Here is a 20719-nt window from a genome sequence, read left to right as displayed (position 1 = left end):
CCCGACTCGAGGGGGTGGTGCTCATCTCTGTTTCAAAGTGAAGAGCCAGCGCTGTCTGAAGACGTCTCCATGGTCATGTGGCCGGCATGACTAAATGCCAAAGGCATAGGGAACACTGTTACCATCCCACCAAAGGTGGTCTCTATTTTTTTACTTGCATTTTACGAGCTTTTAAACTGCTAGGTTGGCATAAGCTGGGACAAGTAACGGGAGTTCACTCCATTACGTGGTGCTAGGGATTCGAACTGCCAAATTGCCAACCTTTCTGATTGACAAGCCACTGAGCCACCACATTCCTCCAATAATAATTGAAAGCTTTAATTAACATATATTCCTTTTTTCATTCCCACAGAAAGACAAGTTCATTGTGTATGAGGAGTATTGCAGCAATCATGAAAAAGCACTCCGGCTTTTGATGGAACTGAACAAGATCCCTCCTGTGAGACAATTCCTATTGGTAAGGATCAATAATACCATAAATCTCTTTCTATAGACAAGCCAACTCCAACACTCAAAACCAAGGTAGAGTCATAAATGCCCCAGACTGTGGTAAAACACAATGGAAAAGATTTGCATTAAAAAACTGTAAATAATACTAGTCCCTTGGCATCCAGTCCCAACAGCACTAGCAATTAAAAGCGCTAAAGAGCAATTCTGTTTTAATTATTTTCTTGAAAACCATCAGGGATTGCCCCATCCAGATCTCTTGGGGTAAATTGTTCCATGGGGATGGATTATGAAGAAAAGTTGTTTCCCGGCCCCCTCTTGTACTGTCACGATTGAGTTATTAAGTTTATTATTGTGCTTCTATGCTGCTTCAGTCCATTGAAGCTAAATCACTTATTAAGGCATACTGAACAAAAAATATTATTAAAGCTTCAAGATTAGAACAAACTCAAAAGAAACAAATACAAATATATATGAGACCATAACAACAACAACAACAATAATGAACCACTCTATTTGGGACAGCTTATATCCTCCGACATTACTTTAACAGTTCCTAGGTCTTTGGTTAGGACTCGAGCTTTTGAGCTTTCAACCAGCCCCAAAGGCTGTGAATCTAACCAAAGATTACACAATAATAATTTATAATAATAATAATGAAAAAAAATAATAAAAAGAGAAAAAATAATGAAATATCGTGACCTGGCCATCGAAACTACACGGCTATGGATGAAGCATGTGACAGTGATACCCACTGTCATTGGGGCACTTGGCACCATGTCCAAGAATTTTACAAGATACATGTATACATCCAAACTTATTTATTTATTTATTTATTTATTTATTTATTTTGTCATGTTTATAAAGTGTATATTGGAGATGGTGACCCTTTGAGAGCTATATGCAACGAAATTTCGTTTTAATGTATGCCAAATAGTGTACTTTCAAAGGGACAATGTAATTATTCTAAGTCTTCTAAGTCTATGTTGATTGGAAATGCAAATATATGGATGCTTTTGTACGCAGATGCCATCATGTTGCCTAAGAACCAAATTTTACAATATTTCATTTCTAAAAATATGCATTCCAGTTTAGCTGTTCATTTTATCTGTGAATGGAATGGCTATTTGGATAAAACACACATGGCTATCCAGATGTTATTGTGTTGAACTATGTTGACTTTAGAATTTTTAGTGAAAAGTGTGTTGAATTGCAATACCAAGGCTCATGAAGCCACATCCATGGGCAGTGCTTGATCGGGAGATTTTCTGGGAAACCTGTATATCAGGGGTCCCCAACCTTTGGTCTTCAGCCCGGTACTGATCTGTGGACCGTTGGGAGCTGTTCTGTACAAGTGGCATGTGAGCATGTGAAGATCCATTTATGCAAGGGGTGGATGCGTGCACAAAACCATCTCTTCTCTCTTCTCCCCTCCCCCTGCCAACCATTGCCAGTCCGCAAAGCCAGAAAGGCTAGGGAGCGTTGTTATATATGTACACTTGAGTCCTATTAAAGAAACACAGACTATACATTTTTAATAAATAAAATATTCCTTTTCTCTATGCATTGAAAGTAGGTATTTTTATATATTTTCTTAGTTCATCATCGTATAATGCTCTACAGATAACTAGCTCTACAAAATGTTATTCATTACCATAATATCTTGAGACGTTCTGAATGAAATGCAATATTCTTATTCTTTTCTGGTTGCAGAGTTGCATGCTTTTGGGAGGTAGAAAGACTACAGACATTCCACTTGAAGGTTATCTCCTAACTCCAATACAGAGGATTTGCAAATACCCACTTCTCCTCAAGGTAACACAAATGAAGACTTTGTCCTGATAGTTATTTTCTTGGATTTTTATCCTGCAGTTTTTCAGTTGTCTTCATTGCATGAAAAGTTCCACTTACCTGCTTATAGGCTGTTCATAAAACCTGAATACAATAAGAACGATTTTTATGGCTTACTACAAATTTCATGCAGATGACATATCATTTAACTGTTTCATTCCTGATTATGTTACAATGAATGACTTGAGGCCTTATGGAATTGTTGTTTTGAACTAAATTTGAATCATGCTTATACTCCAGTACTCCACATTGTAAAATATATATCTTAGTAAGTTTAAATGGCAATGTTACATGTTTAATTAGAAAGCACCATTCTGAAGAAGAGAAACATTTTCAATTTAAAAAGCAGTATTATCGGAGTAGATTCTTAGGAATAAAAATTTAAAGAATTGGTTTTAAGTTTATGCATTTGTTTTGTTACGCCATTCTGTCCTTTCCCCATTCATTTATTTGAAACTATATCATGAATTAGGGGAGGCAAGATTGTGTACTGCCTATTTATTTCATGTATCTATTTATGTAAGTATATGCCATCTACTCTTTTGATACTACCTAGTTTATAGGTAGTATCAAAGCCAGGGTGGCGCAGTGGTTAAATGCAGCACTGCAGGCTACTGCTAGATCAGCAGGTCAGCGGTTCAAATCTCACCAGCTCAGGGTTGACTCAGCCTTCCATCCTTCCGAGGTGGGTAAAATGAGGACCCAGATTGTTGGGGGCAATATGCTGACTCTCTGTAAACCGCTTAGAGAGGCCTGAAAGGCCTATGAAGCGGTATATAAGTCTACTGCTATTGCTATTGCTATTGCTATAACAGATGATACAAAACAGTAATGAAATCATAAATCTATAGAATCAATATATAAACTATTAGAAATGATAAACTTATTGTTATTTCCAAACAATATCAAATATTGTCTTACAGACAAAGAACATATAAATAAATGCACATATGCCAACAGAGTAAAGGAAGAAGGTCATTATGATATATGAGGAGAAAGAGTTCTCTGATACAAAACTTAATTATGAAAGTTTGCATATGTCCTATAAAGAGCTACAAATGTGTAATCCACAATATTGTGTGAATTTGAATTGGTGGACAAGGTCAGAATGGGGATAAGTATACAAGAGAGATGTGCAAACAACATGCCTTTGCAAATAGAGAACAGGACTGACCTCTTTGTGAAAATATATGTCTTAGTGCTAATAACTTGAGATACTTGAGATAGGGCAATGCTTCAAAAGTCCAAAAATCTTAATCCTTTTTTGCATACCTAAGCCTATGAGTCAGACTGTTAAAAATTAGTCTGTTTTAAACTGTTTCTTGAATTTTTGCAAGAGGCCCAAAATAATCATTGGGTCAAGGCTAAGCAGGAAGAGAGGGCATGTTTATTCCATGGATTTGCTCTGGGATTATGGGTGACACTTGGGAGCCTTCTCAAAGCCTCTAGAATAGGATAAACAAGCCAAGGAAGTTGGGATTTGATAAAAGTGCCCAGAATTCATTCCAGACTATATGTTTCACTTCCTTAAACATTCACATTGATGTGGATTGCTTGGTTGACTTGAAGTTGTATTTATGAGATGGTGCAGAAATGACGAAAAGCAGAAGAGCAGAATTGGTACTTCCTAGAACTGCTTTCACACAACCTATTTAGCCTTGTTGTTTCCCCCTTACCTGCATTCATACACTACACATAACGATAACAAATACATTAGGTTCATGTAAAATGTTAACTCAAAAGAATATAATTAAAGTTACAGCTGACCAAGCCTTTTATACTGTGCAAAATAAATCCTGAACTGATCTGCATAAGCAAATTGTGTGAATACATTAGTTGCTGCCAAACTGTAATTTTTACTATGGTGGAAGAAAAAATAATTATATTGATTAATTTAGTTATTACTTACTCTTAATTCAAGTCTTGCCCACATTTATATTCTTACTGCAGTTATTAATCTAATGCCCCTACCTCTTGAATCTGCTCACGCTGTTCTTCCCCCTTTCTAAAAGACAAATCTGGGCCATATACCCAAATCTCAAATAATGGAATTTAAACAATTTAGGCTGCTGAAAGTGGATACTATCTCAAGTACATCAAGAAGAGAGATTCTAGAATAGACTAAGGAAGAAACTTGGATAATCTGTGAAACTTTTCAAATCAACAAGAAAAGAAGTCTAGTTGCTATGCTCAATTCTAGAATAGATGTTGTTTCTTTTTCTCAGCAAATTAATTATGTTAGGTAGCAAATAAGACATCTTCTACTCTATGATTACTCCTGCATCCAGTTACATGTGGACTAAACCAGTCACCATGGATGTTATATTAACAAATTTCATATTTTTTTCATCTTACAATGGTGATAAATGTCCCCATTGATACAGCTGTCTTTCCTCTCCTCCCATGGGCTAAAAACTTAATTTGTGTTAGATATAATACCTGAGTCAATTCTTAGACATAAAGCATATTTTGAGTTGCAATAAATCTTAAAAAATGTTTGGTATTATTAAAGTTTGCCGGATGGGAAATTTATAGTAACATTGTACAACCCATGTATTTAAGCTATTTACTCAATGTTTTTCTAGCATATGGTTTCATTTATACTTAGTGCTGTGAAACAACGGTACTTTTAATTGTTGTTGAGTTCAGCAGTTGCTACATGGTTCAATCTCTGGACACTGAATTAGTGTATTCCACTCAGAGAGGACAAATTCTGTGAATAAAATGAGGGATTAGAGTGAGTTGGAAGCAGTGTGGTTACACATAAATCTCATCCTCAGGGTGGAGATTAGTAGCATTTCTCTCTGCTTTCTTGTCCCCCCCCCCCCAACTTAATGGGAAATGTAGGTCATAGTAGCACAACACATCCTTGGAATCAACAGACTGAAGGTTGTTTGGCAAAAGGATTATGGACAGTTGCTGTCATTTATTTGCATCTCAGCTTTTCAGGTATCTGGCTGCAGCTCAAGGCTGCATTATTTTGGTTTCCATGCCTGCCAGCTGTATGAACCACTTGAAAGGGCATTTATTTGATAATTACAGGCTGTAGCCTTGGCAGGGAGTTTTCTCTATTCCTAAGAAAGGATCACCTAGAGGCAAAAGCCAAGAGTTACCAGACTTCCAGATTTACTTGAAAGAAAATGCAAAACAGTGTAATACTTGCCACCCTTCATGATGGTAGGTGTCAGAAATCAATAGAGAGAAGCATTGTGATGGAAATCTGGCCAAGTGCCTTTTATCTTTTCCCTGGGATTGTATAAAAAAGACAGGATGGTGCTAATTAGCTAGATGTTAAGGTGCTAAAATATCAGCCTCCCCTAGCTTAAAGCTCTGTAGGAAAATTGACAGCGATGTGCTTTCAGTTCTGCAAAAGAATAATTATTTCACCGTTAATAAAATAATGTCGGCTTATTTGTTGTATAATTTAGGACAAGTAGCATGATCCAATGGAAAAGCAGTTTTGTATTGTGCAGTACTCCAATGTACTGGCATAAAAGGCAAGGAGCCGGGAGAAAGAGAATAATTGTATATGATAGTAGCAGATTTTTTTTGCAGAAAAAACATGCTCTGCTCTCTAAGTGAATAAATAAATATTATTGGCATGCTGAAGAAAAAGTCAGTGGGTGGCAACAAGATAGTCATATAAAAACAAAGCAGGTTTCAACAGAACAACATCCTTTCTTCTAGGAAGTGCTATGTCCCTTTGAATGCTTGCCTTGTTTTTTCCCCCATAATATTGTAGGTTATATTGTATTTTACCATTCGCTTTATTTTTATAATAATGTTGCTGGCATTAGTAGTAGATTAGATGAAATGGGATAATTCATGGGCTTCGAAAGTGGCAGTTCCTTTGTTTGGTAAATATAAGCTTAAGATTCTACAGCTGAGATATATAGGAAGTCCTCAGCTTCCAACCATAACCGGGCCAGAATTTCTATTGCTAAATAAGGCAGTGGTTGAATGAGTTGTGCTCAATGTTGCAAACTTTGTGGCCACGATTCTTAAGTGAATCACTGCAGTTGTTATGTGAATCCCACGGTCATCAATAAATCTGGCTTCCCTTATTGATAAATCTTTGCTTGTTGGAAGGTGATTGGGAAAGTCACAAATGGCAATCACATGACCCTGGGACACTGCAACTGTCCTAAATACATGCCAGTTGCCAAGCACCTGAATTTTGATCATGTGACTGTGAGGATGCTGCATGAGTCATAAGGGTGAGAACCGGTGAGAAAAAAAGTACTTTTTTCAGTGCTTCTGTAATTTCTAAAGGGTGCTAAATGAATGTTTGTTTGTAAAATACAGCTACAAACTTGCAGCTTCTGTTGTACTGCATTGTTCATGCATGTGTTGAAAGAAATGTTCTTCTGGGTTTGGTTCCAAGTGGGGAAAAAGACACTGGAGACATGGAGGTTGCTTGGAAAGGTGGTTTTAATGGTGGACAGGACCACATGGCTTCTGTCCTGAACAGAAAAGGTGATAACATGCTACAATGTTGGTGGAGAAGAGAAGGAAGGACTGAGATGCTGAGTCCTGGTTTTATCCCTCTCTGGCCTTTGATCTTGAGCTTGTATTCTGATTGATTGTCAGACTCCCATGGGGCCATGCAGGGGCAACTCTCTAGGCTGCGTTTTGAATCCAGGTTTGGTTGAGTTCTCAGATGTCATGTGGCGAGTTGGGTAAAGGGCCAATATTATCATGCCTTAATCCCATCCCCCTGGAGCTGAAGGGGAGAATTCTTTATTATCTAAAAGGACTGGCTTAGACTTCTTAATGGCCCATTGACAAAGTGGGTGGAGGCAGGAAGCTACAGGGAGCTATTCTGTCTTTCAAAACATGTTTCTTCCTTTTCACATCCAGAGAAATATAATATTCCGCCTTTTCAATATCACCTAGGATATTTCATTTTTCTGGGAGAGGGCTGGGTGATAACTTTCCACACATGTACAAGTAGTTCTCCATTTACAACAGTTCATTTAGTGACCATTCAAAGTTACATCACTAAAACCAGTAATTTATTATCGTTTTTCACCCTATGGCTATTATAGCATCCCCATGGTCATGTGATCTGAATTCACTGCAACACTGGTTGCAGTGTAATGGGATCACCTTGTGACCTTCTGACAAGCAAAGTCAATGGGGAAGCCAGATTCCCTTAACAACAGTGTTACTAATTGAACAACTGCAGTGATTCAATTAAGAACTGTGGCAAAAAAACGGTTTTAAAATGGGGCAAAGTTTATTTAACAAATGTTTTGTTAGCAACAAAAAATGTTGGGCTCAATTGTGGTCGTAAGTCAAGGACTACCTGTATGGAACAAGTATGGATAAAATGATGCAAAGAGCCACAATCTTTCTTGTCCCAAATGTGATTTTTCAGGAAGCAACTGGACTTTCTTGTTTTTTTTCTTTTGAAAACGTTTCTCTTCTCATCCAAGAAGCTTCTTTAGCTCTGACGGGATTTCCACTATCCTGTCAGAGCTAAAGAAGTTTCTTGGATGAGAAGAAAAATGTCTTCCAAAGGAAAAAAAAAACCAAGAAAGTCCAGTTGCCTCCTGAAAAAAAACACCTTTGAGACAACCATGACCTGGATGATTAAGAATTTCTACAGAATTTCCACCATTTTTCTTGCTTTTTGGCCAACAGGCTGAAAATACAAAGACTGTTAGAAGAACTGCTGCTTTTTCTATGCATGTTAGACTGTGTGAATGAATTACTTCCCATGGTCTTATTCATTTACATGAGAAATTAAAATACATTAAAAAGGTCTCTTTTATGGTATTCATTCAATAGTGAATGCTGATATTTCAGTTGTATTAGTTCCCTCTGAATTTAAAACTCTTCTAACTCTCAGGCCTCTATGAGTAGATCTATGGCACAGTTAGTTTGATGGTAACAAGGTTAGAGTTTAGAAACAAAATATTTTCCTTTATTGCTTGTTTTAATATCAGGTTCAGCGTTTCTTTATCACAATATTTTTTTCCTCAGAATTTCTCTTAATCCCTAAGCAGCCTGTTTTGGTTCACCGACAAAAGGGGGACCGACAAAAGCGCGCCCGACTAAAACTCAGTGACAAAAGCAGTCCGACGAATGAGCGCTGAATCGCACTGACAACAGCACGGCGACAGAAGCGCGCTGTAAACCTAAACCTAACCCTAAACCTAAACGTAACGCTAACCCTAACCCTAAACCTAACCCTAAACCTAACCCTAAACCTAACCCTTACCTTAATTTAAATCGCCCTTCTGTCGACGCGCTGTTGTAAATCGCCCTTTTGTCGCCACGTTGATGACGTTGCAGTTTTAACGATGCGGTTTTGTCGGCATGCTTTTGTCGTGCGGGCTTTTGTTGGGTCATGGCCTGTTTTTGGATCTTTTGCCCTAGTAACTACAATATGAAGCTGAACTTTCCCCAGGAATGATTGCTGAGACTGAAGTGCTTCGTGCATTTTGTTCCCAATGACGTTCTCATGCTGCTTTTTGTGTGCTCATTTCTCTGCATTTGCCTTCTTCACTGCACAGTACTTGTTTCTTGTGCTAACAACCCTTTCTCTTTAACCATTTGCACTGGAGGGGCTCCCTTCCTTGTATAGAAGCTGATTGGATTGACAGTTGACTCTTTCTCTGGCACAAGAAGGGGTCTTACAGCACAACTGAGGGTTGATTTAAGGATACAACAAGAATGGAATGGATGAAAATCCCAATTCTGTTCCCTAACTTTGTCCTTAAACCAAATTTGTATTCAAGCTGGAACTTGAATACAAGTTCCAGTACTTAGAAACAGACTTAGAAATGATATCACACATTACCTAATTTTGAAGTGCTGGATTTATTTTGTGGATGAAAAGGCAGAGTCTGTCTGTCAAGATGGGATGGGGGAGGGAAGATAACTTCAGGCTTTCAGTGTTCCTATTATAAGCTTAAGAGGAAGAATTTAATTAAAGGCTCAAGAGGGAATATTTTTTGCTAGAATGCTATCTAACAGATTCTGGTACTTCTGGATTCTTGAAAAATAGCAAGAATATCAGTTTCATCAATATTAAATGAAGGAACTAAGGGCAGCTTGGATGCTTGCTCAAACCAAACCAAACATGTAATATACTCTATAAAGACAGAAGGATAGTCACATGCAAAGTAGTGTACATCTGTTGTGTTGATGGATTGTGATATCTCTTCTATGATTTGGCAGGCTTAGCTCAAGTTCAACCTGCACAACCTCTCAGTCTGTTGCTGATTGTATTTAAAGTGTGAGTAGATTTTGGCTCTGTATGTAGAAAAGTGGAGTTGAACATTTTTGTTACCTTTTTAGGTATGAAAAAAGTAATTCAACTTGGCATGCCTGTTACTAGCCATTGTTGGTTTTTTTTTTGCAATCTACAAAAGATTAATGATCACTTGAGAAATATTCAAGGAGAGTTCACTCAGTCATTTAAGGTGAGAAAGAAAAGAAGAAATGAAAGTTACTTTGAACTAAGTACCTTTTGCTCGTAAGGGCAAGAGTAATCCCTATTAATGAATCATGATAGTTGCATTTTGCATTTTAAAGGGGAGAGCACCTGAGGTAATAATCGGAAAAGGATTCTTTTGAAAAACTGATATGCCTCTACAGGTAGTTCTCACTTACCGAACAGAAACCAGGAACTCTATCACTAAGAGGCATAGTTGTTAAGCATGACATGATGTAACCATGCTGATTTAATGATATCAGTTCCAGCTGCAGTCACTTAGTGACTCACTGTGGGTCATTAAGTGCCATGTCACATATGATGTCTTGAGATTTCCTGCTGGGTTTTCGATTAACTGTAGATTAACAGAGTTGGAAGGGACCTTGCAGGTCATCTAGTCTAACCCCCCACCCAAGCAGACACTACACCATTTTTGACAGATGGCAGTCCAGTCTTTTCTTGAAAGCTTCTGGTGATGAAGCACCCATAACTTTTGAAAGCAAGCTGTTCCATTGGTTGATTGTTCTCACTGTCTGAAAGTTCCTCCTTATTTCTAGGTTGAGCCTCTCCTTGATCAGTTTCCATCCATTATTCCTTGTCTGGCCTTTGGGTACCTTGGAAAATAGCTTGACCCCTTCCTCTCTGTGGCAGCCCCTCAAATATTGGAGCACCGCTATCATGTCTCTCCCTGTCCTTCTCTTCACTAGACTAGCCATGCCCAGTTCCTTTAACCGTTCTTCATATGTTTTAATTTCCAGTCTCTTAATCATCCTGATTGGGATGGAAGCTGGATGTGAAGGTCACAAATGGCAATTGTGTGACCATGGGACACTGCAACCATCATAAATGCACATCAGTTGCCAAGTGTGTGAATCATGATCATATGATGACAGGAATGCTGCAACTTTGAGTCTCCTAAGTCTCCTTCAGCACTGTTGTAACAATTACTAAATGAGTGGTCAGTAAGTGAGAAGTATGTGTGTGTGTGTGTGTACATATACATATTTACATACATATACATACATACACATAGACCTGTTTTAAGTCTATCTCACCACTTCTGTTTAATCTATTTGACAATAACATTTCAGAATCCCAGGAAGATCCAGGCCTAGTTGAAATGCAATCTAATCAATAAGGCTTTTCCAGTTTTCTACTCTAATTCACAGATAATCAGTAACTGAAAAATGTGAATGAAATAGTTGAAACATGCTCTAATAATAAACGTCAATGAGACTAGACAGGGGCTACAACAACCTGCTTTAGAATTTACAGTGAAGATGTTGAAGTGATGGATAGCTTTTGTTTTACAACCTTCTCTTGACAGTAAAGGAACTTGAAGTTAAAAAGTATGCCATAGGCTAGCACTTGGGAGAAGAGTAATGGAGGCCATGGGAAAGATATTCAGATGCCCATGATGTAAAACAAAGATCAGAAAAAGGCAGCGAATGGTTTGTGACACTTTACAGGAGCAGAAATTGGAGTATGATGGACTAGGATAGAAAAAGTATTTTGAACTTGGTTGGTGAAAATGTCTGACAATACTACAGGTAGTCCTTGATTTATAATCACAATTGAATCCAAAATTTTGATGCTAAGTGAGACATTCATTAAGTGGGTTTTGCCCCATTTTATGACCTTTGTTTCCCCAGTTGTTAGGTGAATCACTGCAGTTCTTAAATTAGGAACATGGTTGTTAAGTGACTCTGGCTTGCCAATCACCTTTGATTGTCAAAAGGTTGCAAAAGGTGATCACATAATCCCAGGACACTGCAATCATCATAAATATGAGTCATTTGCCAAACATCTGAATTTTGATTATGTGACCCTGGGGATGCCACAATGGGCGTAAGTGTGAAAAATGGTTATAAGTCACTGTTTTTAGTGTTGTTGTAACTTTGAACTTTAAATGAACTGTTGCAAGCTAAGGAGTATCTGTATATATGCAACCAAGAAAACAAACAGAAAAATGGAAGATTTACACGCAGGGTTCAGATAACTAAGCTTAAGTGATCAATTTTTGGACATGTCATGCAATGATCTAGCCTGCTGGAGAAGATTATGATTCTGAGAAAGGTGAAAGGAATTAGGAAAAAAGGATGATCATCAGCAAGGTGAATAGTCTCAGTTGTAGTGGCAATGGGAACATCTGTTCTGACCGAGGCTTTCCAAGAGCATGCAGCAAACTCCTTGTCCTAACAAAAACCCCTTTTAGTGATTTACTTTGAATTCTGCTCATTCACATCTAACAAAGTCTTTCAAGGGAGGATTTACAATCACAGATCTTATCTGGCTTGGAGAGCTGACAGACCAATATCTGTAAACTTGGCAAGGAGTCTCGGAGAGTCACGAACCAATTAAGCAAACTAATTGTCTCCTGCAAACTCCACTCCCCTTTCGCTCCTCTTTTATTTCCTCTGGCAGGGACCATTCATCGTCCACCTGTGGCCTTACTCCTAAGTTGACTCCTGTTCTTATGCTGTTCCCTTCGTCTGGCAATTCTGCACATGCACACACTGGAAACAGGCTCCAGCTGTTCGTCTGCCTCACTGATGTCTGACTCTGAAGGCAGCTGATAAGTGGCATACGACTCTGGCCCCCTCTGCCTCTGACGCAGAGCCCTCATCAGAGCTTTTCCCAGACTCCAGGACTGGCCCATGTTCCTCCCCAACCTCCTCACTGTCCGAATCTGCTGCCAGTTCTGCTGGCAGACCACAACATGGAAAATCTGAAGGAACCTGTTGGGAATAGTATGTCTTAGAAAAATCTATGTGGTCACTAAGAACCGACTTTGATTTGATGGCACACTCTGTCGAGCAATGTATCACAAGAGAATAAAACATACGCTCAGTATACACACTTCTCTTTATGCCTCATAATATCAGTTTTCAGAATTAATTTTTTCTTGAGATAGTAGTTAAAACATGGAGTCCTCCTCCTCTTTCTCCTCCTCCCCCTCCCAACCTGAAAACATAGTTTGGACTAGAACACCTCTAAGGTCCCTTCCAATTCTACTGTGTAGATTACGGTTTTCTTGAATCCTGTTGCAGTCAGTGCTGTCCAATACTCAGTCCATCTCATTGTCTTCTCACTATATGGGGAATGAGACAGCTATGCCACAATTTTGCCATTAGATCTTGGATTTTAAAGGTATCGAAATGAAATATAAAAATCAAATAGAAGAAAATACTTACTGGAATATTTGAGTACTTCAGTCAAGCTACAACCTGTCTACATTAAAACAAATAAATAGAAAGAAGAAAGAACAGATTATAAGGCTTAAATGAAACGATACTTTAGCAAAATTGTTATTAGTCCAAAAATTATTTCATTGCAAGTTGATGTGGACTATGTTATTTGCCAAATTTTTGTTATTGCTGATTTCTAAAAGCTTTCCATAGACTGTTTTCAACAAAGCAACTTTGGTCAAGACTACATATAATATTGATATTAATTTATTCTCAGATTTGAATAATTTTTGGCCACATAATTTAGGTCCATTAAAAATGATAGTTTCTAAATAAGATCTAAAAAGATGTTAAGACTCCTTCTCATTAAGATAACCATTGCAACCTCATTGAAGATTTTTTTTTCATGAGCCAGATTTCCTCTTATGTTTTCCTGGCAAAAAAGTATTATAACAATGTAAAAATTTTGCACTGTGAAATAAACAACTGTTAAATATGTTTTTAAAGTATTCTGAGCAAGCAGCCAACAAAAATATTAGATGCCCAGCCTCATTGAAACAGTACATCCAAACAATATCCTTCAGATGCTTTTAAGCATCAAAATATTTTGATAAAGAGCTGGAAAGAAATATGGGATGTCCTGTGGAGGTTCTTTGAATGTGGAATTCCAGTTGAGGAACTTGCTAGCAACAAGGGCCTCACCCACAGCTTCCGTACTTTCTGATACTAAAACAAGTGCTCAGAAGAAGAGTCTGCCCTATGGCATTGTTGATATGAACAGAAAGTACATGGAATTGGAGTAGGTTAAAATCCCCTCTATTCCAACATGTTGAGTCCATTAAAGGATAAATGTATGAGTTATTCAGAATTCAGACTAATTGTGACATCCGAACATAATCCATGAGGACACTTTTTTATGTCGTCCAGGGATGAGAAATTTGAAGTACCAGAATCAAATGCAACCTGGACTCCTTTTATGAAGCATCAAGTACATCCTCCAGTAATTGAAATTGGTTTGTAATTTTTGAAAAGCAAAAGAGGAAAAAAGATCACTAGAAATGAAATAAAAGCTAGGGAGCCAGCCATATATTTGACATAATGTGGCCATTTATGTGCCATGATCCTAATGATTGTATACGTGGAACATGTATAAATATCCAATGATGTCCTCATTTATTAAAAGGATGACTGTCCCTGACATATTCTGGCTCTTCTGAATGTATATTTTCAACAGGATGCTATTTCAATTTGAAGTGGTACTGAGCAATAATATTAGAATGAGTCACTCTAGAAGTAGGTCTTCTGCTCTTCCTGTGTGCACTGCAAATTCTGTTACTTATGAAGAAGGTTATATAAAGAAGGTGTAGGGGTAGAAGAGGAAAATGCAGTTAGTCCTCGACTTACGGCAATTCATTTAGTGACCATTCGAAGTCACAATGGCACCAAAAAAGTGACTTATGACTGTTTTTCACACATCTGCTGCAGCATCCTTGTGGTCACCTGATCAAAATTAAAACACTTGGCAATGGCATGTATTTATGACAGTCTCAGTGTTCTAGAATCCTATGATCAATCTTTGCGACTTTCTGACAAAGTCAGTGGAGAAGCCAGATTCATTTAACAACGGTGATAAGAAAGCTCATAAAATGGAGCAAAACTCACTTAACCTATCTTGCTTAGCCATGGAAATGTTGGGCTCAATTATGTTTATTACCTGTAATAAGTGTTAGGGGCTGATACTGTTCTATCTGTGAATGAACATTCTTTGATACAATCCTTGGGAGGAAGTGATATATATGGAATCTGAATGTTTAGGAAAAAAAATACAGGAACTAACACCCTGTTGAGCTGATTGAGAGACTTGAGTGTTCAGAATTACCTGTTTGAAAACTACGGTTAACCTTCTAAGATTAGAGAATTGCAAGTTGGTCGGTCTTGTCTTGCAGTCTTCAAGAATTAATAAAATTCTTGAACTCAATATCTTTCAGTTAGAGGCATCTCCTTGCCATTGTGATTTTCAGTAATTGCATTCTGTCTTAATCGCAATAGAAAATCAGTTTGTCTTATAACTTCTGTAACTTATTTCTGTTTTCCCTTTTCTTTTTTTACAACTTTCTTCCAGGAATTAGCCAAGAGGACACCCACTAAACACCCAGATTATCAAGCGGTATTGAATGCATTACAGGCAATGAAAACAGTGTGTTCCAATATCAATGAGACCAAAAGGCAGATGGAGAAGCTGGAAGCTCTTGAGCAATTGCAGTCTCACATTGAAGGATGGGAGGTATGGTGGAAAGTGGGTAATAGATTTAATTCTAAGCTTTTTGGTCATCAAGTAGTATTATCTATAAGTAAAGGAACAAATTTAACTTGGCTAGCCATTCATTAGTTAACTCATTATTTTGTTTCTGTATCTTACTTTCTTTAACATGTTAGGTTAGTTCATGAATTCACATGTGAACCGAAAAAGAAATAAATTGAAGCTAGTTAACATGTTGTACAGTACTTAAAGCTACAGGAGCTTGCCCATTATGGTTCTAAATTATGATATTGAGATGACCCTTTTTCACAATTTTTTAAAAGTAGTCATTAAGCAAATTCAGTGATCATTAAGTGAACCTATTGTTTGCTATGGGGTGATTTGCCAAAAACGGGAAGAAAACTTCAATTCCCAGAATTCCTAGCTCAGGTCCACAGATTGTGAAGGGGCCATAGTTTCCCACCCCTGGTTTAGTTATACCCCATCAAGATTTTATATTAGCTAAGCAAATGCTGCCTGCCTGCCTTCTTTACTTTATTTACTCTATATATCATTCCGATATGTAACATTTGAAATCCACACCAATCAGCACCTCCACCACCTCAAGTATTGCCTGAATAATACAATGAATAGATCTTTGGGAAAACAAAATAACAGAGTTGGAAAGGACCCTGGAGGTCTTCTAATACAATCACCTGCTTAGGCAGGAAACCCAACACCACTTCAGAAAAATGGTTATCTCATATCTTCTTAAAAACTTGCAGCATTGGAGCATTCACAACTTTTGGAGACAAGTTGTTCCACAGATTAATTGTTCTAACTGCCAGGAAATTTCTCCTTAGTTCTAGGTTGTTTCTCTCCTTGATTAGTTTCCACCCATTGCTTCTTCTTCTTCTTCTTTTTTTTAGTTTATTTATATGCCGCCCTTTTCCCTGGGGGGACTCAGGGCGGCTTACAATTTGAAAGGAGGGGAAAACAAACAAATTAACACATAAGACAGTACATCATTAAAAGCACAACATTCATACAATTCTTGATCTACCCTCAGGTGCCTTGGAGAATAGTTTGACTTCCTCTTCTTTGTGGCAACCCCTGAGATATTGGAACATGGCTACCATGTCACCCCTAGTCCTTCTTTTCATTAAACTAGACATACCCAGTTCCTGCAACTGTTCTTTATATGTTTTAGCCTCCATTCCCCTAATCATCTTTATTGCTCTTTGCACTCTTTCTAGAATCTCCACATCTTTTTCACATTGTGGGGACCAAAACTGGATGTAGTATTCCAAGTGTGGCCTTACCAAGGCATTCTAAAGTACCACTTGGCTACTTGCCAACAGCAGTATTATATGTTGAATTTGTTTGGATGCAAAGTTCTCACTCGATCCACAAATGATCATATTTGGACATGTTATGTGAAGACCCTTTGAGAATTTTATAATGCTGGGAACAGTGAAAGAAAAGAGATGAAGGGGACAACCAGCAGGAAGTTGGGTGGACTAAGTTACAATGACAATAGGTGAACCACTGGAAGATCTAAAAGACCAGGATGGGATAGACAGTCATAGAAAAAAAAACCTATACGTGTGGTCACTAAGAGTTGTCACTAGCTTGATAATCAATTGATCTACCAATCAACTAGTCACATAATAAGCTATAGTTGCAGGACTTTTTATTAAGACTATATAACATATTATTTCATGTGAGCTTCACATCCACTCACTGCAAAAAGCAGACAGGAATAATGTTTCGTGTGCACATTTTCTCATAGTTTTCCAAAGAATCGTGCTGGTACGATGTAAAAACTATCCGATTATTAAAATATAATTCTTCCTGCATATTTCCATTGAAAGCTGTAATCATGACATGAAACTACAGTACTGCAGCCAGGTAATATTTTCAGTCATGTCGCACTGTATGACTTTATATCCATGGCCGGGAAAGAAAGGAGAGTTGATGAGCCCAAAGGTTATAAGGCATGATAAGGCAAAAGTATGGTACATATTGTTCAATAGGCAAGATGGGTTAAGACTGCACTTAAGGGTAAGACTGTCCAGGGAATCAGCTACAGAGCTCTGCATTCAGCTCCCCCTAAGCCCCAATAATTATGAAACTAAAGTTTTGCCACAGAGGAAAATTGGCTTGGTTCGTCAAAGAAGATAACATGAATAGAGTCAAAAAAATGTTTGGAAGGGCTTTTTCCCCCCTTGTTCCATGTAATGCTTACAAATATCTTATGAAGATGTTTCATTGTAATAAGATTTATTTTGTACGTTAAATAATTTGAATTGCTTTTAAAAATAATACATTTATAGATGTATAAATAATTTTAAAAATTATCTGTTAAAATTCCAAATGCTTTCCAGTTCTTTTGCTTATAAATTTGTATACATTAGTGCATCATAAAACAGAATGAAAATATGTACACCAATGTATGGTTTAAATATAATTTGCAAAAATATGATATTGCACTATGCATCCCAGCCTTCCTTCCTTCCTTCCTTCCTTCCTTCCTTCCTTCCTTCCTTCCTTCCTTCCTTCCTTCCTTCCTTCCTTCCTTCCTTCATCTATCTATCTATCTATCTATCTATCTATCTATCTATCTATCTATCTATCTATCTATCTATCTATCTATCTATCTATCTTCCTTGATTTACAATCAATTACTTAGCAACTGTTCAAAGTTACAATGAACCTACCAAAAGGTACTTTCAACCCAGATTATGATGTTTTTGCTGGAAACCAGCATTCACAGGCTGTGAAGGGACCATGGTTGCCACCTCTGCTCCAAACCATGGTAAAACATTTTACCATGATTTATATTTGTTTACTATGTTCCATTTTTTAGGTTTTTTCTATTTTATTTTTTATTTTTATTACCTTTTTTGATTTGGTAATTACAGTACAGTTTATCTGTCTAATTTTTGCATCTGTAACGGAGTTGGTTAAAATTCATTTGATGAATTGAGTATGATTTTTTTAAATTGGACAAAAGGCCATCCAGTAATAATTTCTGCAACTGTTTTGATAGGCATAAGAATTTGACAGAGGCCACTGATTAAGCAGGAGGGGAGGTTTCCAGTGAGCAAATGTGTTTTTTATTCCACTGTCTAGAATATAATTTGCTAAATAACTTCCTGGACTTATTGGTGTCTGGAGTATCCTATGTTTGAGAGGCTGATGGTTACCAGCCGAAATTCTTTTGCTGGACACATCTGTTAGAAGTCATATGAATTTCCTCATGTTTAGAGTGTTTATTCCACTTTGAAATTGTTTTGTTTTGACTTATTCATTTTCTCCTTCAGACTTCTTTTTTGGCATCCAACTGGAGCCATGTGGATGATGTAAATAGCCAGCTATGTAATTTTTTTTGGAGAGCAAGTTGGTCAACAGAACTCAGATAGACTATCTGAGCACAAATATAAATCTATTCTGAATTGAGGGTCAGCTTCGTAGTCTCAGTGACTACTTTGCCAACCTAAATCCATTTATTAAACATTTCCATTGTTTCCATTGTTCCATTTAAACATTTAAACAAATCCATTTCACCACAAGGGGCACCTTGTGGTGAAAGGGGCAGGAGACAAATTTAATAAATAAAATAATAAATCAATCCAGGATAGCAGTGGACTAACCACCACACTAAGAAGAAGAAAAATGGGATTGGCTAGGATAGTAGTGGATTAACAGCAGTAATAATAAGGAAACAATTAAGATTGGTTAAGGATTGCTGTAAGGATTTAAATGGAGCACAACAAAGACTCTGAGAATTGGAAGAATTTCTGAGATGTTTATCAGGGTTTTTAGACAAATGAAAACGTCTTGCTGATTTATTCCATTGCAAGGAGAATTTGAAAAAGTAACATCATGTACTTCTTGTCTATACTAGAAGCTGACCTTAATTGAATATACTTTTTGTGGCCAGAAAGGAATATAACCAGAAGGGATGTTTCTTCTATATTCCTCAGAAGAAATATAGAAGGAAAATCTCTAAAATATTGTACTTTTAAAAAAGAAAAATCAATATCGAGAAAGAGTTGCAACAATACATGGATATCAGAATTATTCTTACATTTAATATAAGAATAATTGTCCTTTTTTAATATTTACTTTATTTTCTCCTCTAATGGAGTACTTTCTATTATCCATCATTAAGGGTATACGTGCTACACACCTGATGATCTGAATGTTTAATTAGCGTTTTTGAATTTTTATGTGTATTGGTGCTGTATCAGTTTAAATATCAGTGCTGTATATTTAGCCCATGTTTTAGTGGGGTTTAATGTTAGAATGAGAGTACAAATTTTTTATATGCAAATAATTCCCATTTCTATTGGTAAAACCAATTAATAGTTTAGAAAACAGGCTGAAATTTTACCACCAATATTTTCCTATTGTATTGCCAAGTTTCAGTAGTGTTTCTTTGGGGAGCAGAGGGACAGCAATAAATAGCTTATGTGGGTTGCGTGCAGCCTGTGATTGCCTTTCTTTGTTTAGATCTGAGTGAGGTGCATCACATTTGTTTACCAAACACATTTTCTGTAATCTTGCTTGCCAATTATAAGTTTCCAGTCCTTGATTTAATTGGGTAGCTAAGTATAACTAAGCATGGATGCAGATTCATTAATTTCAAACAAGATATGAAAATTATACTCTTTAAAACAGCTTTCCTCAACTGGTTTGTTAGACTAAATCCTTATTGTCTATTGAACACATCTGGAAGATTCTGTTTTGGGAAAAACTGATCTTTAAGAACTGGAAATATCATATACACCTATCTGAACAGCTATAGCCGATTATGACATAGACTATAAAAAAAGTCAATTGGTGGATCAAACAGGCCTATAATACAGAATCATTCCTGAATAAAGACTAATTTATTTCAAATAAGTGTTATGGAATCCTGAACTCAAAACCTGCAGGTTCTTCTAAATAGAGTTGAGAATGTGGCATAACAGTTAGTAATGTGTACCTATGAGACTGAACTGTGAGTCAGGAAGTTCCTGATTTAAATCTGTGTTTCACATTTGATACCAATTCAGCAAATGTTTTGAAGAAAGCTAGTCTCTCTAAGCTTCATCTTTTTTGTGTACTTATGTGAATGCTTCCTGTTGATGCTGATGTTCCTTTGCCTTACCACTACTACTTATAAAATCTGCAAAATTGGTTGTGATTTACCTACCCCTGCTAGCGTGGGTGCATCAAAATATATAAGGAAAGATTTTACTGATGTTGTGTGTTTCACAATTCTGGACTATTTTTTTGTCTTTTTTTCTAGGAAGACATCAGTAGGTCATATTAATCTAATATACTTCCTTAGTCTGGTTTGCACTGCAGAGAAGGAAGTTAGACCCTGTCAAACACATTGCAAAATAAGAAATATATTTTTATACTTTCTCTATTTTTTTGTTCTGTGTTTCTTATAAATTGAATTCAGCGCTCGCTCAGCAAACTGGTTGTTACCCTGGTTGAATCCCACCACTGCCTACATATTATGGAAATTGATGAATACCTTTGCCAAATATACTA

General features: G+C 37.0%; 1 protein-coding gene across 2 annotated transcripts in view; it reads left to right on the top strand.

Moving 5' to 3' along the window:
• Positions 1–20719, top strand: part of PREX1 (phosphatidylinositol-3,4,5-trisphosphate dependent Rac exchange factor 1) — a 228898-nt gene that overhangs the window by 118993 nt on the left and 89186 nt on the right. Inside the window, exons 4-6 of one of the 2 annotated variants that reach the window (XM_087720448.1) lie at positions 353–457; positions 2161–2262; positions 15053–15214. In XM_087720448.1, the coding sequence (XP_087576574.1) occupies positions 353–457; positions 2161–2262; positions 15053–15214 (369 nt within the window). Of the gene's footprint in view, positions 1–352; positions 458–2160; positions 2263–15052; positions 15227–20719 lie in introns of both variants that reach the window. The other variant, XM_087720447.1, reaches the window with a different exon arrangement.

This window comes from Thamnophis sirtalis, unplaced genomic scaffold (assembly GCF_051295495.1).
Source record: "Thamnophis sirtalis isolate CommonGarterSnake01/CBP01778 unplaced genomic scaffold, rThaSir2_p1.2 scaffold_7, whole genome shotgun sequence".
Taxonomy (NCBI): domain Eukaryota; kingdom Metazoa; phylum Chordata; class Lepidosauria; order Squamata; family Natricidae; genus Thamnophis; species Thamnophis sirtalis.
Note: the sequence above shows the minus strand (reverse complement) of the source record. Positions and strands in the feature narration are given on the sequence as shown.